Source organism: Sminthopsis crassicaudata, chromosome 2, assembly GCF_048593235.1.
Source record: "Sminthopsis crassicaudata isolate SCR6 chromosome 2, ASM4859323v1, whole genome shotgun sequence".
NCBI classification, from domain to species: domain Eukaryota; kingdom Metazoa; phylum Chordata; class Mammalia; order Dasyuromorphia; family Dasyuridae; genus Sminthopsis; species Sminthopsis crassicaudata.
In genome coordinates this window covers 270,365,418-270,385,444 of record NC_133618.1, presented here as the reverse complement: position 1 = coordinate 270,385,444, position 20,027 = coordinate 270,365,418, and the positions used below count along the sequence as shown (strand labels likewise).

The window sequence follows — 20,027 nt, the reverse complement described above, 5'->3', positions numbered from 1 at the left end:
GCTCACCTACCTGAGGGATTCCTGAGAGTCTTGTACAAGCATGCCTTATCCACCGCTGTAGTCACATACTTGATTTGAGGTGAGGAGACACCCAGCAACAACACTAGGGTAACAAAAGCTCCTGGCTGGTACCTCTCACACATGGATCCCTGGATTAACTGATTGACTACAAAGGGTGGGGGAGGAGAGGGGGACCACATGAAGGAGTCAAAGATGACTCCAAGATTTAAATGGCCCTAGAGTGACTGGCAATACAGAATGCCATCAAAACAAAAGAAATGAGGGAAGAGTTAACCTGGGGAGGAAGAAGTGTTTTGAAAGCAATGGAGTCCATTCTAACAAGAGTCCCAATGAGTTGATAGAAAGGTGGGTAAAATTGCCTGGGGGTTAGGGGTAGAGGGAAGGTTCATATTCTTACAAATGATTCTCAGATCATTGAACAGCTACCAAGTTTGAAAGTTTAGTATATTATTTTTGCACCATTGTTACTTTTCCAGCAGCAGAGATAATTAGTTGATCAGTAGCAGTTGCATGTACCTACTTATATCATACATCAGTGCCTCTTGATGCCCTCCCCATGCTGGTTGCTGGTAAACTTTCTAACAGCAACTACAATGTCTTTTGTCGGTATACCTTTGCTCAGGATCTTTGTTCAGTTCACAAGCTTATTTATTGCTAGATTACCTTTCCCACCAATGCCCCCTGGGCAAACCTTATGCCTGTTATTTTTCTTAGGCTGGCACCAAATATGGCTCTTGTTCCTTCTAGGCATAGGAGACAATGCTATTGGGGCTGTTGTCTCTGCCTCCGCAGGGAACATGACTCCTTCCTCTTTGAGTAAAGAAATTCATAGGGTTGGGGCAGAGGGGGAAGAGAGTATGGACTACCTTTTACCTGTTCTATGCTCATGATATTTAGATGCTTACAATGCTCATCTGTAAAGTAAGCAGTCACAGTACCAATCTTACAGGTTGCTGTGAGAATTGATTAATGTAGGTAAAATATTCTGCAAACCTTAAAAGCCCTGTGTGAACTGGTGATGGTGGTGGTTTTTATTATATTGCTACCTCCCTAGAGCAGACCTTGCTCATTGGTCAAATGAGGAGAGTTGAAGGTCACACCAAACTGAATCAAACCCCTTGTGAATCACCCTCTATCAGTGATGCATTTTCTGAAGCATTCCCGTTTTCAGTTGAAGGGAGAGTAGTCTTTAGGCCTGGGTTGGGACCATCTAAGAGGCATTTCTTCCCCCCCCCCCCCCCCACCTCCACCTGGTTTAAGGTAAGTTCTTCAAAAAGGAGGGAAGGCAGAACATATTCATCTTAGTGATGACCCATGAATCATCTGATCTTACCATAGCACAAGTATGCAGAATCTTCCCCTTTCCTCCCCCTTCTCCTTTAGACTGAATAATATATGAATCAATACACACTGCTGCCCCTGAGCTGGGCACATCAACCAACCATCAAATGCCCAATGGCCACCATCAACCTTCTTTTTGAAGGGATTCCTTGAGGTCTGGAATTGCACCCACAGTGCTTGGGAACATAACAAGCATTGCTATTATTCAGTCATTCATCTTAAGGGATCTTCCCATCCCTATAAAAGAGTTTGATCCTTACCCCCAAGCCCTTTATAATTTATGCCACAACTTAGACTAGGGGTGAGGAAAAAGGAAAGTTCCCTGTATTAAAAAGAGATAGTCAGATTTAACACACCGACACACAAAACAGACTCACAGGCAAAAGATGACACGACACCAAAGTGAACCTTTTCTAAATCAATACAATTTCTCAAATTTATTTTTTTTCTTAAAGAATTACTTCTAATTTCTCTGTCAGAAGGGGGTGAGAGGGAAGGTTTCTCCCCCCTTGTAAACACTGAAATACAGATCTGGGAAACGAGGGGAGACACAAAAAAAGTGCATTTTACAAAATTATCAACTAAAATATATTTTACATGGATTACACTTCCATTGAAATTCTACCAGCTGCATTTTCAGTTTCAAAAAATATTTCCATATCTAAGAGATTAAAAAAGCATGAAAGAGTCCTGGGTGGCAGCGGGGTGCCCTGCCTTGAGGAGAAGGAACCCGAGGAGCAAAGTCTTTTCCCCCTCCCTGGTGGGAGGATGGGTCTCCTTCTGGAGGGCTAGGGTAGGCTTAGCTTTTTCTCACAAGCAGGATCGCTTAAGATCCTTTGGGAAGGAGTGGGCATCTCTGGATACCCCAACTGCTGGGCAGCATGAAGAGCTCCAATCCCAAGCCTCCCTTATCCATTATTCCCCTACTGCCTGCTGTGGGCAAGATGCCCTAAGCATCCCAGGATCCCCATCCCTCCCAGACTGATTTTTCCCCCTAATCAGCTTATTTGTTTGAGGGGCCCTCAGATTCCTCTCCTCCTTAATTGGGACTGGGCTCCCCTCTTATAACTTCTCCTCTGTTACCCTAGGGACTTCACCCACTCTTTAGTGGATATGAATTGCCCCTTCTCCCTTCCCCCCAAGAAGCCTCAATACAAAGGGACATAGAGAGGACAAGGACAAAGCAGGGGTGCCACAAAGGCCTTGAGAAGGTCTGGCCTTGCATAGGCTATCCCCGGATCAAGAGGCTCTCTGCCTCTCACACAGCCTGATCCCTTCAACTCCCCATGAAACCATGGCTTCCCCGGGAGTGAGGGCGAGGAGGGCAAACACATTGGTGTGGGGGGGCAGCTGGCAGTCCAGCTAACTAGAGGCAAGACCTGTAGTCTCAGCCTTCCCCTCCCCCATCACGGTCCCTCTTTGGTATGAAAAGGAAATAAACAGGGCCTGCACATTGCTGCCACCTCCCCCCCCACCCAATCCCCCACCCTCCCAACCCCTGCCAGGCCCAATTGAGAAGGGAGTAAGGTACGGGGTGGGGTAGGGGGCTCCTAACCTGCTCTTTTCTTGGGGTCATCCCTAGGAAGAAAGGTGAGGTCAGAGCCTGGCCCTCAGCTCAGGCTAGAAAGGAACAAAATGGAAAACCCAGGTCCTTCCCTAGCTCCAGGAGTGAGTGGCAGCAGCTCTCAGCAGGTCTGTGATACAGTGTTGATTCTCATTCTGGTTTAAATTAGTGCAATCTACAAAGGGCTTCCAGGGGGACGGATGGATGGGTGGGCAGATGGGGGAGGGTGGGAGAAGTGTTGGGCCACCCCGCTCTCCTTTGGTTTGTTTTAGGACTGGGCTCCAAGAGTTGGGTGCTGAAGGTCTGCAAAAGGCTCTATAGAACCTCAACGTGTAAGGCAAGAGGGAAAAAAGTCTCCAGCAAATCAGGTAGTATTTTTTTTCTCTCTCCCTGACCCCACCCCCTCCCAAATACCCACCCTCTCCGAAACAACATACACCCTGTGTTGGGCAGTTTCCTTCTGGGAGCCCCATGGCACCTTTCTCTGCATCAGGAGGACGGGAAGCTGGATATCAGCTAGATAGAGCCCACACCAGGCTCACTTCCGTCCAGGCAGAGGGGACTGCCCTCACCCCATGGTGATAGTATACTGTGGGGAGACTGGGATGAAAAGTGGAGAGGGGGGATGCTCCAGGGGCCTTGAGTGGGGGTGGGGCAGGGGCAGGCCTTCCTAGCTAGGGAGAGGGAGTCAAGTGCTCAAGAAGACAGGCTCTGGCTTTCTGAGGCTGAGCTCAGTGATCTGCTCAGAGCCTGGGAGGTGGAGTGGGGAGGGGAGGGAAGGGAACCCCTAGGAGTGGGCAACAGCTGGTCACAGTGTGGTGAGGTAAAGCTGGTCTCCCACTCTTCCTTTCCCACTGAGGGCAGCCTATGGGGCCGGGGATGTGCCCTGCCCTGTCTTACCCTGCTCCTTTCTGGGCCAAGGCTCCACCCTGTAAAGACTGCTCTAGCCAGGGATTTCCCCCCATGGGACATGGGACCTTGGAACCTGGCCTCTGCTAGGACCCGCTCAGGCTCCACCCACCCCCAACCAAACCAGAGGACGCCTCCCCCAGGTCCCTTTTGCTCTTTCTAACCAAGTGCTGTGCTTTGAGCTGCTGCCATTCTCACTCTGGGGAAGCCACCCTGGCACACAGGGAACACCCCCACCCCGGGTGCCCCTTGCCAGTTCTTCCCCCTGAGCTGGGGATTGGGCAGCTACTGTGGGTTCTTGAGGATGCGGCCATGTCGGAAGTCATAGACGTGGCGGCAAAGAAACACCAGGTCAGGGTCTGTGTCTTCTGGCACTGTGCGGTGGGGTGGGGTAGAGTACTCTACCGAGGGGGGCACCAGCGCTGCTCTCTGGCCAGGAAGACCTTCACCCCGACGTTTTGCCAAGGCACAGAATCTGTAGGGAACAGTATGGACATGATCTGGGGGTTCATCTTCTGGGCCCAATATCTAGGATTTAGACCTTGTCCATGAGTCCCTCCCCTTGTGGGAACCGGCCCACCTCTGAATCTGAGTATAACAAGCACCTTCCAGGTCCTCCTCCGCCCTCTTGTAAATCAACTGAACAAGAAGAGGATCACAGTGGAGGTCTCTTCCCACTAGGGAAGGGCTGAGGACAAGACGATCCTCCAGTTCCCCCAGGAATTCTCCCCCATCTTCCCCCATCCCACCAGATCCAATCTGCAGTGAGAGAGGAGTGTTTCTCCAAGAGAGCCAGAAGTGACAGAAAGAGTTGGCTCTCAGAAGTATCCCTAAGGCCTCTGTGGGAGCAGAAGGAGCAAGGGACTGACAGATCCCCCCAGACCCTATCAGGGTTTTATTAGAGGAGGGAGGTGGGCCTGGGTGGGCAAAAAGAACTACCCACCTGCAGTACTCTGCAAAAGTCAGGACATAGCACTTCTCCTCGATGCAGGCCACACTGTTCTCATCCTGGTGGCGGGATGCAAAGATCTCATTCTGCCGTGGAGGATAGAGAAGAGGGCAGTACAAGGTTAGAGGCTGCAAAGTGCTCTCAGTAGTCTGAGCTCAAGCCAAGCAGAGTGAAGAAGAGCCATTACCCTCTCTCCTGGAGAAGGCTCAATCATCCACAAGGCCAGGGGGCCATCTTCTCCTAACCAACCCAACAGACCAAACCCTAGACCCCTCCATCCCTACTCTCCCAAGCCCTATTCCATTTTCCATTCAACAAAGGAATTACAACCAAGGACGCCACCAGCAGCTTCCTTTCCAGGGGCTCTGTACATAATATATAGAGTGTTTTTGCCATTTTATTCTCATAGTCCCGGTCCCAGCACTGGGTGGTTGTTTTTTATACAAATCACAGTCCTTTTTTCAACCTAGTCAGCTGAGGAAGCTAGAGGAAAGGACAGCTTCCAGGATCTTCTCAAGTCCTCAACCTATCTGAAATAGGCTAGTGCTAGCCTCATCATAGTCAAAAAGCAAGCAAAGAGAGGTCCAAAGAGAATGGGAACAGTGTCAAGAATAGAATCCAGGTATCTTATTGCCTAGTTAAGGGCCTTCCCCATTTTGCTCCATCTTCTTCCTGGAGAACTTAAGCTCACTGAGGGGAAGCTGGGGGCACTCAGGCAGTCTGAGTTAAAAAATGTATCCACATATTGCTTCCACACTGCCTTTCACATCAACTCAATCTTCAGGAAAGAGGGACTACTTATCCTGCCCCAACTCTACTGCTATGTGGCTAGGCAGATACCTCTCTTTGAGCAATTTTAGCCAGAAAATCCACTCTAATTGTTAGACTGGAAGTTGTCAACAGGAGAAACTAAGATTCTAGCAGTTTCCAGACCTTAGTCTCATGCAGAGTCCTGCACTATCTTCAGTGACCCTCTTCTTCCTCCATTTCCTTTAAGAACCAGAAAGGCCCTTAGGAGAGGATTGATGGAGAATGGCAAGAATAAATCCCAGTCTTGTAGAAGTCTTGGAACAAGTCTGGCTAAGAAGAGAAAGCTAGGCCCTGACCTTTATCCCCAATATCTTTCCACCCTCCTTACAGCCATATCTTTTTTCCAGCACCCCCGAGATGCAGAGGACAGTCCCAATGATAATATCTCTTTATTTTTCAGGTGCTCACCTGATGCATGCTGGGATTTCGGCCTCCCTGAGTATGCTCTGGTCTATAGTACCACAGCAGGCTCATCATCAGCTCTCCTGTGGAAAGATAACAGAAGTGCTCAGGGATGGAGCTGGCAATCTGAGAAAGACTGGCCTCAAGTTCCCAAGCTGTTGTCAACTCTGGCTAGAGTTCTTTGCCCAGATTAGATTTTGCTAATGACTGCTCATGATTCCAAAGCTGTACAGAGCACCTGGCCCCTCTCCCTGATGCTAGCCTAGAATTCAGTATTCAGAGATGAGCTTATGACATTGGAACACCTTCAAGGGAGACAGGATAGATACTCATGCCTGAAAGTGTATGGACAGAAGTGGAAAGAAAATTTAATGAGGCATTCAGTCCCTGAGGTGTTATCTTCCATAACTTGAGATTTGAACTATGAGAATCTCAACCTGGTGCCATTCCGGTGCCATGTGCTTCCTCTCCCTGGGTTAATACCTGTTTTAGGGTCCTCCCAAAGGGCAGAGATCTTGGCCACATAGGGCATAGATTTCTTTCGTGGTCCTGACTTCAAAAGGACTGTATCCCGGACCCGGATCATCTCTCCATCACGCTCCACCGCCTGGTAGCTCTTTCGGATGGCTGGTCCTGGTTCATTCTAAGCCATGATATAAATGGGTTTCAGATTTTGCAGTCTTATAATAGGAGAAAAAAGGAATTATAATCCTTTTGACATATATGCACTTCATCCTCACCCAAGGAGAGGGAGGTCAAGGGAGTACATTTATCCTGCATATATCTTTTTTGAGGATTAGGGTAGGGGAAAACTCACAGAGAGAAATTAAGAAATGAAGTAAGAAACTTTATGGAACCATCCCTGTGGGCTCTGGGCATTAATTGTCCTACTTCACTTCCATTTGGTCCCTCAATTTCATATAACTCTCATTCATATATATATATTCAATTAGGGATTTCTTTTAGGAAGTGACTTTAGTTTCATTTTAGCTTCTGGTTCTAAGTTTTCTTGTGATTTTTGAGTGAGGGTATCCAGGACTTTTGCTTGGTCATGCTTTTCAGGAAGTCTAATGATTCTTAAATTTTCTTTTTCTTTTTATTAAAGCTTTTTAATTTTCAAAACATATGCACGGATAATTTTTCAACATTAACTCTTGCAAAACTTTGTGTTCCAATTTTTACCTCCCTTCCTCTAAGTCCCACCCCTAGATGGAAAGTAATCCAATATTTGTTAAACATGGTAAAAATATATGTTAAATCCAATATATGCATACATATTTTTATACAGTTATTTTGCTGAACAAGAAAAATCAAATTAAAAAGGAAAAAAAATGAGAAAAAATAAAATGCAAGCTAACAACAACAAAAAGAGTAAAAATGCTATGTTGTAATCCATACTCTGTTCTCACAATCCTCACTCTGAGAGTGGCTCTCTTTATCACAAGATCATTGGAACTGGCCTGAATCATCTCATTGTTGAAAAGAGCCACGTCCATCAGAATTCATCATTATCGTATGATCTTGTTGTTGCTGTGTATAATGATCTCCTGGTTCTGCTCATTTCACTTCACATCAATTCACTTAAGTCTCTCCAGGTCTCTTTAAAATCATTATCCTAATCATTTCTTATAGAATAATATCCACAATATTCATATACCATAACTTATTCAGCCATTCCCCACATTTCTTATAGAATAATATCCACAATATTCATATACCATAACTTATTCAGCCATTCCCCACATTTCTTATAGAATAATATCCACAATATTCATATACCATAACTTATTCAGCCATTCCCCAAATGATGGGCATCCACTCAGTTTCCAGTTTCTTAGCACTACAAACAGGGCTGCCACAAACATTTTTGCACATGTGGGTCCCTTTCCCTCCTTTAAGATCTCTGGGATATAAGCCCAGTAGAAAGACTGTTAAAGTCAAAGGGCATGCACAGTTTGACAGCCCATTGAAGATAGTTCCAGATTGCTCTCCAGAATGGTTGGATCATTTCACAACTCCATCAACAATGTATCAGTGTCCCAGTTTTCCCACATCCCTTCCAACATTTGTCATTATCTTTCCCTGTCATCTTAGCCAAACTGAAAGGTATGGAGTGGTACCTCAGAGTTGTCTTAATTTGCATTTCTCTGATCAATATGACTAGAAATGATTTTAATTTCTTCATTTGAAAATTGTCTGTTTATATCCATGATCATTTGTTAATTGGAGAATGGCTTGAATTTTTATAAATTTGAGTCAATTTTAGAAATGAGGCCTTTATCAGAACCTTTGAATGCAAAAATGTTTTCCCAGTTTATTGCTTTCCTTCTAATCTTGTCCACCTTAGTTTTGTTTGTACAAAAACTTTTAAATTTAATATAATCAAAATTATCTATTTTGTATTCAATAATAAATTCCAGTTCTTTTTTGGCCACAAATTCCTTCCTTCTCTACAGATCTGAGAGTTAAACTATCTTTTGTTCTTCTAATTTGCTTATATCACTATGTCTAAATCACGAAGGTCATTTTGACCTTATCTTGGTATACGGTGTTAGCTGTGGATCAATACCTACTTTCTGTCATACTGGTTTCCAACTTTCCCTGCAGTCTCTCTCAAATAGTGAGGTTTTTATCCCAAAAGCTGGGGTCTTTGGGTTTGTCAAACACTAGATTACTATAGTCATTGACGATTTTGTCCCGAACCTAACCTATTCCACTGATCGACTACTCTATTTCTTAGCTAATACCAAATGATTTTGACGACCACTGCTTTGTAATATTGTCTTATAAATTATCTTTTCTCGACTTATTTTCCATGTCATTTATTTTTGATGGTAGATAACACATGGATTCCAATTTTTGAGTCTTTTGAATTTGTTCTAATGTTTCATGTTCTCCTTCAATCTCTGAGTTCTGTTTGCTCCATTCTGTTTTTTAGGTTGTCTGCTTCTTGACTCATATTTTCCACCTTCTAAGTTGTTTATTCACCTATTTTTTTCCCCTCTAATTGCATTTTTTGTTTCTTGCTTTATTTCTTTCATCCATTCCTAGAGTCCTTGTTGCCATGCCATTTCCCCTCTTATATTTATTGTAAAGTTATACCACTCTCCTTCTGGATTTACTTCTTAGGTTTCTTCTAACCCATGTATTCTTCAGGGTATTCAAAGTTTTCTTGTTTTTGTTCATGTCTCTAGCCTCATTTCTTAGACTGAGACCTTGTGACAAGGCTACTCTTTGATGAGGTGAGTAGGTGCTGATTCTGTTTCTGTTAATATACTTCCAATGTTATGGATTCTGGGTTCTGTTCCCTCTCCATGCCATTTTTCATAATCCAGCTCTGGGACAAGATGTTAGGGCTCAATCCTTGGCTTCGAGTTCTAACTCCTTACAGCCTACTAGACTTGTAGCTACCAGACTTGGTTTCAATTCCATTTTCTTGGTCCTCTAGTGTGGAGACACAACTCTGTCTGCTAAAGTACTTTTACCTTGTCTCTTATTTCCTTGGGAAGTCACCTACAAGGAGCTGGCTTTGACTCTTAGTGTAGCTCCTGAGACTTCACTGATTTCAGTCATGTTTACCAGAGATCACACTACTTCTAGGTTTCCCTACAATCACCCTGATCAGAGTGCCCATAGGCTTCTGGACCTCTCCTTATGAAGTTGTGGACTGATGGAGGACTTTACTAGTGTTTCCGTTTGAGATTACTGAATATGTCCTTCAATAATGTATGTATGTATGTATGTATGTATGTATGTATGTGTATGTATGTATGTAAATAAAGATATAAACATCTTTGCTATATTGTTTCTCATGGGAACTACTAATTTGTTTACAACTAGTCTAATATTCACTTTCTTAGAGGAGTACCAAAAACCTTCTTGGAATTTTATGAATTAAAAAATTGGAAAAGCCAGGACAGCCAGAGAATAAGAGATAGGGAGACAGAATCTAATACCTACAATTATTCATGCTTTGCTCAGAGAAAGTGATTTTCCTAAGGTCACTCAATGGCAGAATTTTGATTAGAATCTAATTTCAAACTCAGCTACCTCAGGTGCCTGCATAGTCCCATTTTGGAACTTGTCAACTGCCATGAGTTCATAGCCAGAACCAGAGAATAGGAGGTGAGAAGGATTTGGTCTCTCCTCCATCTTTCATAAGCTTAATGCCCCATAGAGTCCTCTGAGGTTCCAAAAAGCTTTGACTTCTGTCCCTTGCCTCCCCTCCCCTCAGCAGATGCTAGATACTTACCACAACGTACACAGCCTTTTCACAGGCAGTTCCAACAGGCACCCAGCCATTAGTGGCCCGACGACGCTGGATGCGCTGCTGCTTTGGGTGGCTGCTCACTGCCTTGGTTTCAGAGGGATGCAGGCAGCTGGGTGCTGTACGCAGGCCAGACTTGGACCCACTAGGAGGCTTTGCACTTTGTGGGCATGCACGGGCCATCGTCTGGGGCTCCGAATTGGGTGTCTGCAGATGGGGGACAGGCTCAGCTGCAGGCGGCACATTGGGCACAGGGCATCCTGAGAGGGGGTGGGCAGGTGAAGCTGGATGGCCAGCTACAGGGATCGTGAGGTCCAGCTGGTCCAGAGACCTGCAACTCTCTAATGGGAAAGGAAGGGAAAATGTCAATGAGAACTCTGTGGTCCCTTTTACCCACTTTTCCGAAAGCTTAATCCCTAATCTAAAATAGAAATTTTGTGATCACAACTGGAGAACCACCAGAGCTTTGCCAAGAGTAAAAGGGTTTTAGGCATTTAGTTAAGGAAGTACAGGATGAAGGTAACTGTGTATACAAAAAGATAGGCAAAACAAGAGAAGCCATCTATGTCCTGGCCTGGTGTGGGGTGGGGAGAAGAGAGAAGAACCTTGCCCTCATTTTCCAGGGCTCTAGCCCAACGGGGAACCTGGAACAACCAGTCTGGTCAGAGCCTATTGGTCTATAAAGTTGTTTTATAGCCTCCTATAGAGAGGGTGGAGAGGGAGTCACTGAAAAGGCCCAACTCAGTGCCTCCTTGACAACTCGGGCTCCCAGAAGGAGGACAGAGCCATTTAGAATGATGACTGAATTACTGTCCCGGCTGATTTGCTCACCTTCCCTAGAAAGGAAAGATGAGGAACTAAAAGTGGTCAGTGTCTGAGCTGAGAAGAGACCCCAAAAGTCATAGCTACCCACTTCCTGTCTAGACTTTCTCTGGCAAACACAATCACAGAACTTCAGAGGTAGAATGGACCTCGACAGTCATCTAATCCAACCAATACCCAGAAGAGAATCTGTGATAATACAAATAACACAGGCTCATCCAGCCTTTCCTTGAAGACCTTTACAAGAGGCAGTCCGCTGTGCCTTGGAGCAGCCCATTCCACTTCTAGATAGCTCCTACAAGACATTTTTCCTAAAGTCAAGTCTAAATTTGTCTCTCTGTAATTTCTACTAACTGTTCCTCATTTTATCCCCTGGACCAAAGTAGAATATACTGGAGATCGCAAGTAAGAATGTCATGCATGGGCTGTTGAGCTTCTTGGAATAGAGTGAGGCTGCCCATGTGGAATGCTGGGAGGAGTCTATCCACAAGGCTACTATACAAGACAAGGAAGCTTTCCTAACCCAACGAAGACACCAATTCTACCCCCAAGTGAAGACTGGTGACTTTCGTCTTCTTGGAAAAAAAGAGCAATTGCCAGTGTGTAAATCCTAAGACTTACAAGGCCTCCCTATTCTTTCTTATTTTAGAATTTTACTCTCATTTTTGAAGGAATTCTCTCCCCCCCACCCCCCCCCCCACCAAAGGTATTACTTCTACTGTCTTAGTATTTTAATTAGCCAGGGAGGAAAAAAGACAGAGATAGATTCATCAGGCCTGGAACACATTTTCCTGAGGTGTTTATTTGTGTTTTATTGAGACAATAAGAGCCAAGGCTGTGGGCTCAGATACTACTTTGCTTAAGCTGTGGGAATCCTGACTTCCCAAAGGGAAGGCCACACACTAAGGGAACATATAAAGGAGGGCATTGCTTTCTGGCATTAAGGCCAGTATTCTTGTGGTAATAGCTACTTTCATTTTAAGGCCTCTATCTATATTCCCAATCCCATGTCCCAACTCCCCTTCCCGCCCAGGACTCGGCTCTCCATATGAATCCTTTAGTAACACACTGGTCAACACATGCTTAGGGCTTTCTGCAGCAGACACACAATCATAGGATGACAAAGACACAACTTGGCAAGCCTAACATGCTCAGAAGGCAAAGCTACATCTGAAAAGCACTAGCATAGCCCACTCCACACCCTTAAGTGCTTCTGAAAAAACATTAGCAAAAGCAGCTTTAGGAGGGCAGTCGGCTAGGCTGCCAGAGAGGCCCTGCCCCTCATCAGTCAATGTTATAGCAGAGTTCTGAATCGTTATGGTAACATTTGGTTACACAGTCAGGTTATCAAAAACACATGTTACAAAAGTACACGCATCTTCTTCTGGATCTATTACATGGAATTAAGTCTGTTCTAGGTCTTAGTCATACTACATTGAATTTTGGGGTACCCAAAACTTTGACTAAAGTACAAGTCCTTTTTATAGGGGGCCCACTCCTGATCCCTGCAGCTGCAAGTGCCTTCCCTTCTTGGACTATCTTCCATCAAGTGTGTAGGTTGTGTATAGGCAGGCGCGCACACACACCCATACCCCTCTTTTGTGAACTTAGTTGTTTACAAGTTGTCTCTTCCATTAGAATGTAAACTCTTTGAAGACAGACAGTTTTAGACCTATATGACCCCAGTATACAGCATAGTGGCAGACACACACAATAAGCTATTTCAAATGCTTGCTGACTGTTCACAAGAATACTCGGCTATTATGTTGTGCTATTCTCCATAAAGTCCTGACAGATAAGCTGGGCACAGCTTTGCCTGTCTGACATGCCTAAGCAGCTTGACAGCCACTAAGGCAGAAAGAATAAAACTGAGGAGCTTCCCTGAAAATGTCAGAACCAAAATTGTGCCCACTTCTCAGGGCCAGGGTCCCCTAGCGAATTTTTGCTACAACCTTAGAGTGAACTCTCAGGACACTATGCCAAAGGCAAAGACTAGAAAGGCACAGATCAGCACAGCCTTTGTCCCAAGGCAAACACCTTTTCTAGAGACATCTTACCTGCTGCAAAAGGCATTTTGTAGGGACAGCTGCCATGAGTGGCATGGAGGCTGCTGACACGACTAAGGGACATGGGGAGAACCCCGCAGAAACTGTAGCTGTTTACTCCTTCTCCTTCTCCACAGCAGTAACGTGATGAACACCAAGGAGGGTGCTGGAAAGGGGTCCCTGTGGGCAGGGAGCTGGGGGCCACCAGAAGCCCATCACAGGGGGCAGAAGGGGACAGCTCGCCCCCCTCTGGGAACACAGAACAGGGTGAGTAGCCCCCACACTGCAGTCCGCTTTGACCGTAGTACAAGTAGACCCCGCTCAGTGTGGTGAGCTCAGGACCACCATAGAAACAGCCGTAGTCAGAGTGGTTGCCGGGCACAGGCAGCGGGGGCAGCTGGGGGAGAGGGAACGAGGGCTGGTGTAGGTCTTGTTTGGGAGTGGGAGATTTCTCTCCTGGGCGCCCATACTCTGGCTTCATGGCAGCCTGCCCACCCATCAGCAGGGGCAGCCGGTGGTACAGGTCCCCAGGGCTCTCATAAGAGTGGCTCAAGGATTCATAAGGTAGGGGTTCTCCTTTGCCACATAACCGAGGGGAGCCAGAAGAGGCAGCTGGTGGCCAGGTTCCCTCAGGGGGTATTTGCCAGCTGGGCAGTCCCTCAGTCCCTGCGAGGTTAGCTTCCTGCCTAGCCTTCACGCAGTTTTTCCGATTGGCTTTGGCCCATTTAAGCCTCAGTGTCTTAGGGCCTATAGAGTCAGGCCGGACATCTCCATCAGTGTGATTTCGAGGGGCCCGATGGGGCAGTTCCCGCTCTTGGCTCAGCTTGAGGAAGGCTGCTGCATTCAGGCTGGCCAATCTTTTGGGAGCAGTATCACCTTCCCGGCGGGAGCCATCTTCAAATACTTCCTCAGGCAGAATGTCCTGGCTACTACCCTTGAGTCTTCCTGCCCGAGTTCGGCTGCGGCCCTTAAAGCTTTTGGGGACTGGCTTCTCTGGTGAAGCCCAACTCCCACTTACTTTATCTCGGGCTCTCCTTGTTTCCCCTCGGCACCGCCGAGTAGCGGCAAGCCCGGCCCCATCATCCCGCTCTAGGAGCAGGTTATTGAGGGCCTCCGCATTGAGCGAAGCCAGACGCCGTTTGCGTGGCTCTTCAGGAAGGGAGTTATCAGGCCCAGCATCCTGCTCCCCACCTGTCTCACCCTTGCCTGGAATAGAAGTCTCTGGCAAGCCAGGTGTAAGTGGCTGCAGCTCTTCCACCCACGTGGAGGCCTCCTTGCCTCTGGGGCCGGCCACATGCTCCAGGCGGGTCAGCAGCACTTTGCAGGTCTTCGGCTTGCCTGCGCCCAGGAGCCGCTTGCGAAGAGGGTAGTTTTTTCTAAGCTCTTGTAGACTGGGGAGGCTTGGGACTTCTGGGGCAGCTCCAGGCTCAGTGCCCTCCTGCCGCTCCATCCTCTTGCCTTCCACCTGAAGTGGTTCCCGGCCAGTAGGGAGAGAGTTCAGCAGGGACAGAGATTTCCTCCGAGCATGCGTCATAGAGCAGCTTCTGGACCTGGAGGAGAGAAAGCAACAGTAATAACTGATCATTAGAGATGGCGTTTCACATCTGCTATTTCATTTGATACTTATAGACTTGTGAAGTAGATATTATACAGATCTATGGAAGAAACGGATGCTCTGAGAGGTTAACCAACTTGCCCATGATCACACAGCTGCTAAGTGACAGAGGAGATTTCCCTGATCTCCAGATGAACCTTCTTACCACTATACCTCTCTCTGACAGCTCCCCCATTCAAAGCCCACTTCCATCTTCCAACTTCTCCTCACAATCACTTTCTAATTTTAATTATCTCTGCTAGCTCCATTTTGTTCATTTCCAGGACACCAATGTACCACCTGGTTTTCTGTTTTTCCAAGCCTAGATTTGTTTTTCACCAACTCTCCTCTTTCCAAAGCATTGATCAACAGGGATGGTCCAGAAGGTCTATAGGCCTATGTTCAATCTCAACTGAAAAAAGGGATGCTCTCTCCATGGGCACATTTCTCCCATTATCCTCCAAGCCCAAGACAGTCCCATCTTGTCCACGTCCATGCGAGGAAGGGGAAAGGAACTGTCTATTTAGTAATGGAAGATAACCAGGCCCATGGACCAAGGTAAAGTAAAAAGGAAATCTGGGAAGCGAACCCAGCCTGGTATTCTATCCTGTTCTCTTCACATGATTTGGGGACTATATACTAAGGACTAAGCAAAAGCTATGTGGCTCTGGGTGACAAGCACCCCGTGTTCCCATGGGAACAGCAAGGTTCTTATGAAGGTTATATAGCAATAATTCAATTTAGGTGTAAAAGAGTAAAGGGACAGAGATGATACTTCTGGTCTTTGGTTTCTTCATCATAAAGGGGTTGAACTAGATGACCTTGAAGGATCCTTCAAGTTAAAAAATTCTGCTTCCAATTACCTTGCAAAACAAACAAATAAATAAGTAAATGAATAAAAATTTTATAAGAGAGCTACTAGTATCTTCCCATCAATGGGGAGAGAGGTCTTCTTAGGAAGAATAAGAAGCTGGTCTAATCAGAATTTCTGGGTAAAGGACAACCTGGGTCCTTTCTGCTCACTTATTCCACCTACCCACTTCAACCCCAAAGGTTCTATAGTCAAAGTCAGCACCCAGATTCAATGGAGAAAAGCACTTGAGAGAATCAGAAGTTTGGTCCCTACCTAGTACACAGGCCAAAACCACCCCTCAAGCTGGCTCTTTAAGGGCTCCCAGGGGCAAGGAAGTTGTCACCTTACCCAGTGGCCCATCACCAAATAGAGACCCAGGGGCTCTACTTTCCTTGGGAAGGGCAGTTAATAGTCTCTTTTCAGGAAAGGAAAGGCTGGGAAGCTGGTAGTCTGGAACCCTTCAGTCCCAATGTGGGTACATGTTATGTATGAAAGCAGGTCCAAGTCACAGACCCAGAAACAGATGCCTTAAATCCTTGTTTAAACATAAAGGGATTCAGGAAGAGGAAGAGGCAAAGAGCAAATCAAATAAAAGTTAAGGGGCTGGAGCTTTTTTCCTCTACTGGCGAGTCCAGTGTTTTATTCCACCTTAATAACTACTTATTCATATGGTACTTTAGCTTGTGAGGTGGCTAGTGTTAGTATTACTATAACTACTTAATACATGAGGATAATAAGGCTAAGTGACGTTCCCAGAATTGGAAAGTGTAAAAGCAAAGACTGGAATATGGGGGTCTCCAGGTTCCCATATTCATGGCTTGCCACAAAACCATGCTGCTTCTTAAATTAGAAGACATCTGGGATCACAGACCCTTCTATAGAAGAACCAACCAGATGTAGGAAATTCTTCTTTAATGGTGTACTCAGGCCAAAGCAGATATACATGTGACAGGTAACCCAGAATCCTGCTTTTTGCACTTCAGAAACCTGGCATCGAAGAGGGGGCACTGGACAGAAAGTTTTCCCCCAGCAAAAAAGGCTCCCAAGTCCTGAAGAGTGGATGGATAAGGTGAGCTTAACTGGTCTGAGGGAGTCATGGAATGTCTGTTCCCTCTCAGATCGTATCTGCCCTTCAAGAAACTCAAAGAGTAGCTGCAGCCAAGACAAAAGTTGAGTTTCTAGCTTAAGTCCCAACTCTGGCAGACCCCAGGTCTCGTTGGGTAGCCCACAGGGGCCCAGCTTCTCAAACAAACTAGGACACACAAACCCAATCCTGGCTCCTAGGCTCCACAACTCTTTTCTGCCTACCCTCAATGCCAGCCCATCCCCACTTCCCACCCTTTCCTTCTTAATTTCCCCCACTGCTATTGTTATTCACATACACTCCACTCTAAAGAACACAGAGTTAGAGTCCCTGCTGGGCTAGGATTTAACCCTGAAATTCCCAAACGAGAGTTGTGCTCAGGCTTCCTGAAGCCTCCCTTCTCCGGTGAGCATGCCAAATGCCCACTCAGAGGACCAGGATAAGAGTCCAAGGTAAGCAGTGGCCAGTAAGCCGGGCAGCACATCTCTGAGTCACTCATTTTCAGCCCTTGATATTTCCCCTGGGAAGAACTGGGGGGGGGGGGGGGAAGGTAAAGGCTTTGGGAATTGTCAGAAGGACTCCCCTCCCTGCCATAAACCAGTCTGATCAGCGTGGGCGACCCCCATCCCAGAGCCCTGACTCGGCAAACTGGAAAGGGGAGGCAATGTGCCAGGGAGAAAGCTGTGGCTTCATGTGCTGACCTGCCCTGGCCCCGGGACAGGGCCAAGAGCGAGGCACTAGGGCAGAAGGGTGGGGTGGGGGAGAGGAGAAGGGCAGGTCAAAACCAAGACCCTTTTCTCAGAAAGCTCAGGGGGCCTCCAAAGGTGGAGAAAGATTGGGAAATTAAGTGGCTCCCCTTCCCCTCCTCCCTCCCTCATCTAGGCAGAGAGCCTACCAGGACAGAGGAGCAGAGGATGGCCTAAGGCCATTTAGCCAAGCTCACCCAGACTCCTGGCCTTCATGGGATATGTATGCATACTGAGAGTCAAAGTCAAGCTGGGAACATAGCTAAGCTGGTAGACAGCCCTCATGCAGAGATCCAACTGCCCAGAATGGGGGGTGGGAGGGACCTTTGCTCTGCAGCACACCAAAGAAACAATACAGGACACAGAGGCAGGTAGTCAAGGAAAAGTAGTTAATTAACTGAATGGGTAGGTGACTTCAGGGCTCTGTTTGCCCTTTCAGGATTCTAACTGGAGCCCTCTTTACCATGTAAACATGAAATCACTAGTGAGTTAGGACACAGGGAGTAAGGGTCTCAGGGCTATGCTTCTTTCCCTCCCCCTAGCTCTCCTCCTCTGAGATTGAACGTATGAATTCTTTTTCATATGAACAGCCAGCTCAACATTCAAGTCTCCCAAAGACATATACCTACACTGTCTGGTCAGGTGGAGATGCTGCTCAGTTGCTTGACCCTGCATTCCCCATTAACATATCCTCCAGTGAAGTTATCAAATTCCCAAGTAGCTCATTGAGAAAACTCTAAGCCATCAAAAACACCACTTGCAGAATCCTCCCAGATTTTATGCAGGATCTAAATCGTGAACTGTCCCCTCCCTCACCCCAGAATCATCCATGTAGAGGCTGGGTGATTTGGCTTCAGCTTCCCTTGAGCATGCTGAGCTGTGGGCTTTCGAGGCACGCTGAAGAAAGAGTGGAATGAGTCACACTTTGAAGCTTGACATGGGAACTACCGCAGCAGCTTTTCCCTGGGGTGGAGCTGGGCAAGAGAGAAGCAGCTCACAGCTCTATGGACCTACCTCCCATCCTCCTCTTCCTCCCCCCAAAGGGTCTAACCTAATCTGAGAAAGAGAATCCTAAGAAATCAGGGTGAGGTATGAATTTCAGCAGTCTTTCCCTCTCATTTATACAATGGATCAACCACTAAGTACAATGACTATTTAAGAAATTGGGAGTGGGGTGCTTACTAGGAACTTGATTCTTATCACACCAAGAGCTAAGGAAGGTAGCTGCGCTGAGCCCCCACCCCTACCCCACTGCTAACTCTGGGTTCCCTCTCCTTCTAAGGATATGGTCATTGGCTGGCCCCTAATTGGCACTTCCAATAAGAACTTCCTAGGAAAGTGATGTTGGGGAACTTGATTCTACAAAGATATTTCTTGTGCCCTAAGGCACTACTATCTAGCCAGTGAACACCAGAGAAAACCAGCCCAGCAGTTTTTTCCTCAGTATTTCCCCCTTTTCATCAAACATCCAGGCAGTATGAAACCCTGAGGAAGAGCAACCAGGAGGCCAAGACCTTCAGGAGAAATAATAAATAACACGTACAGTTTATGCTTGTTAGGCAACTAGTACAAAAGCCACTATTTTCATTTTCTGTTTTAGGAAACAATCTCAGAGAAATGACTTGTCCAAAGATTTATAGCTAATAAATGGCAAAACCAAAAATCAAACTACATTTCCCTACTTTAAATTCTAAATTTTGCTCTTGTCACCATATGACCATATCTTCACCCGATGAACAAGGATTTAAATGGCTAAGATGTGCTGAGAATAGGAGAAATCTATCAGTCAGAAAGACCTGAGTTCAAGCCCTGTCTCTGACATACATCTCCTTGCCAATCATTTCAAGCTCTCAATACAATAGGCAAACGAGTTGTGGAGCAGGAGCACATCTACACTGGGAGAAGGAGTTTCCAAAAAAGGAATTCTCAACATCAATGAAAACACAGGTCTTGGGGGGGGGGGGGGCGGGGAGAGTGGAGAAGAAAAAGAAAGAACCAGATTCTAGGAAAAGACAAAAAGTAAACAATCCCTTCCTTCAAGTTGTATTCAATGTATGGTCACCCCAGAGACAGAGCAAACCAATAGTCTCCAGTGATCAGAGACAGTGGACAGTGATCAGGGGCAATGGGATTGAAGGCAAGATGGTAAAGATCAAGAATTAGCTCTATCAAAAAATGATCTTTATCATAGAAGGATCTGGGTCTCAATTTTGTCTTGTTCCACAAGACTGAAAAAAAAGACAGAGTCATAGACCTGGAGTTCCAAGGAGACTTTGATTCTCTCTATACCTTAAAGCTGCAGGCTGGTCTGGAAGTGGTGCACTGGCAGTGCACAATACCCCAGCCTTTCCCTTCAGATATCTGAGGATAACTCTAACTAAAAGGGAGCTGACATGTGACCTTTCCTTCCTCTCTGCAATCAGTACCATAAACCAAAAGGGTGAGTGAGGACTAAAGAGGTGGCAGGGAAGAGTAGGCTGAGGGAAGGTTTATTATTGCATCCTTTTTGGATTTCTAGTCACACACGTGTGTGTGTGTGTGTGTGTGTGGCTGGGGGTAGGGAATGGAAGGAGAAAGGCAGGTCGGGGAATGCTTCTGGGCACCTGAACTCCAGTCTGGC

At 46.3% G+C, this 20,027-nt stretch overlaps 1 protein-coding gene across 4 annotated transcripts in view; it reads right to left on the bottom strand.

Moving 5' to 3' along the window:
• Window positions 1–1,767: 1,767 nt before the first annotated feature.
• Window positions 1,768–20,027, bottom strand: part of BAHD1 (bromo adjacent homology domain containing 1) — a 38,523-nt gene continuing 20,263 nt past the window's right edge. For all 4 annotated transcript variants that reach the window (XM_074289272.1, XM_074289273.1, XM_074289271.1 and 1 more), the window contains exons 2-7: window positions 13,143–14,680; window positions 10,249–10,604; window positions 6,480–6,639; window positions 6,003–6,079; window positions 4,779–4,870; window positions 1,768–4,310 (exon numbers count right to left, since the gene is read on the bottom strand). In XM_074289272.1, the coding sequence (XP_074145373.1) occupies window positions 4,121–4,310; window positions 4,779–4,870; window positions 6,003–6,079; window positions 6,480–6,639; window positions 10,249–10,604; window positions 13,143–14,664 (2,397 nt within the window). In that variant the 5' untranslated portion in view covers window positions 14,665–14,680 and the 3' untranslated portion in view covers window positions 1,768–4,120. The remainder of the gene's footprint in view (window positions 4,311–4,778; window positions 4,871–6,002; window positions 6,080–6,479; window positions 6,640–10,248; window positions 10,605–13,142; window positions 14,681–20,027) is intronic.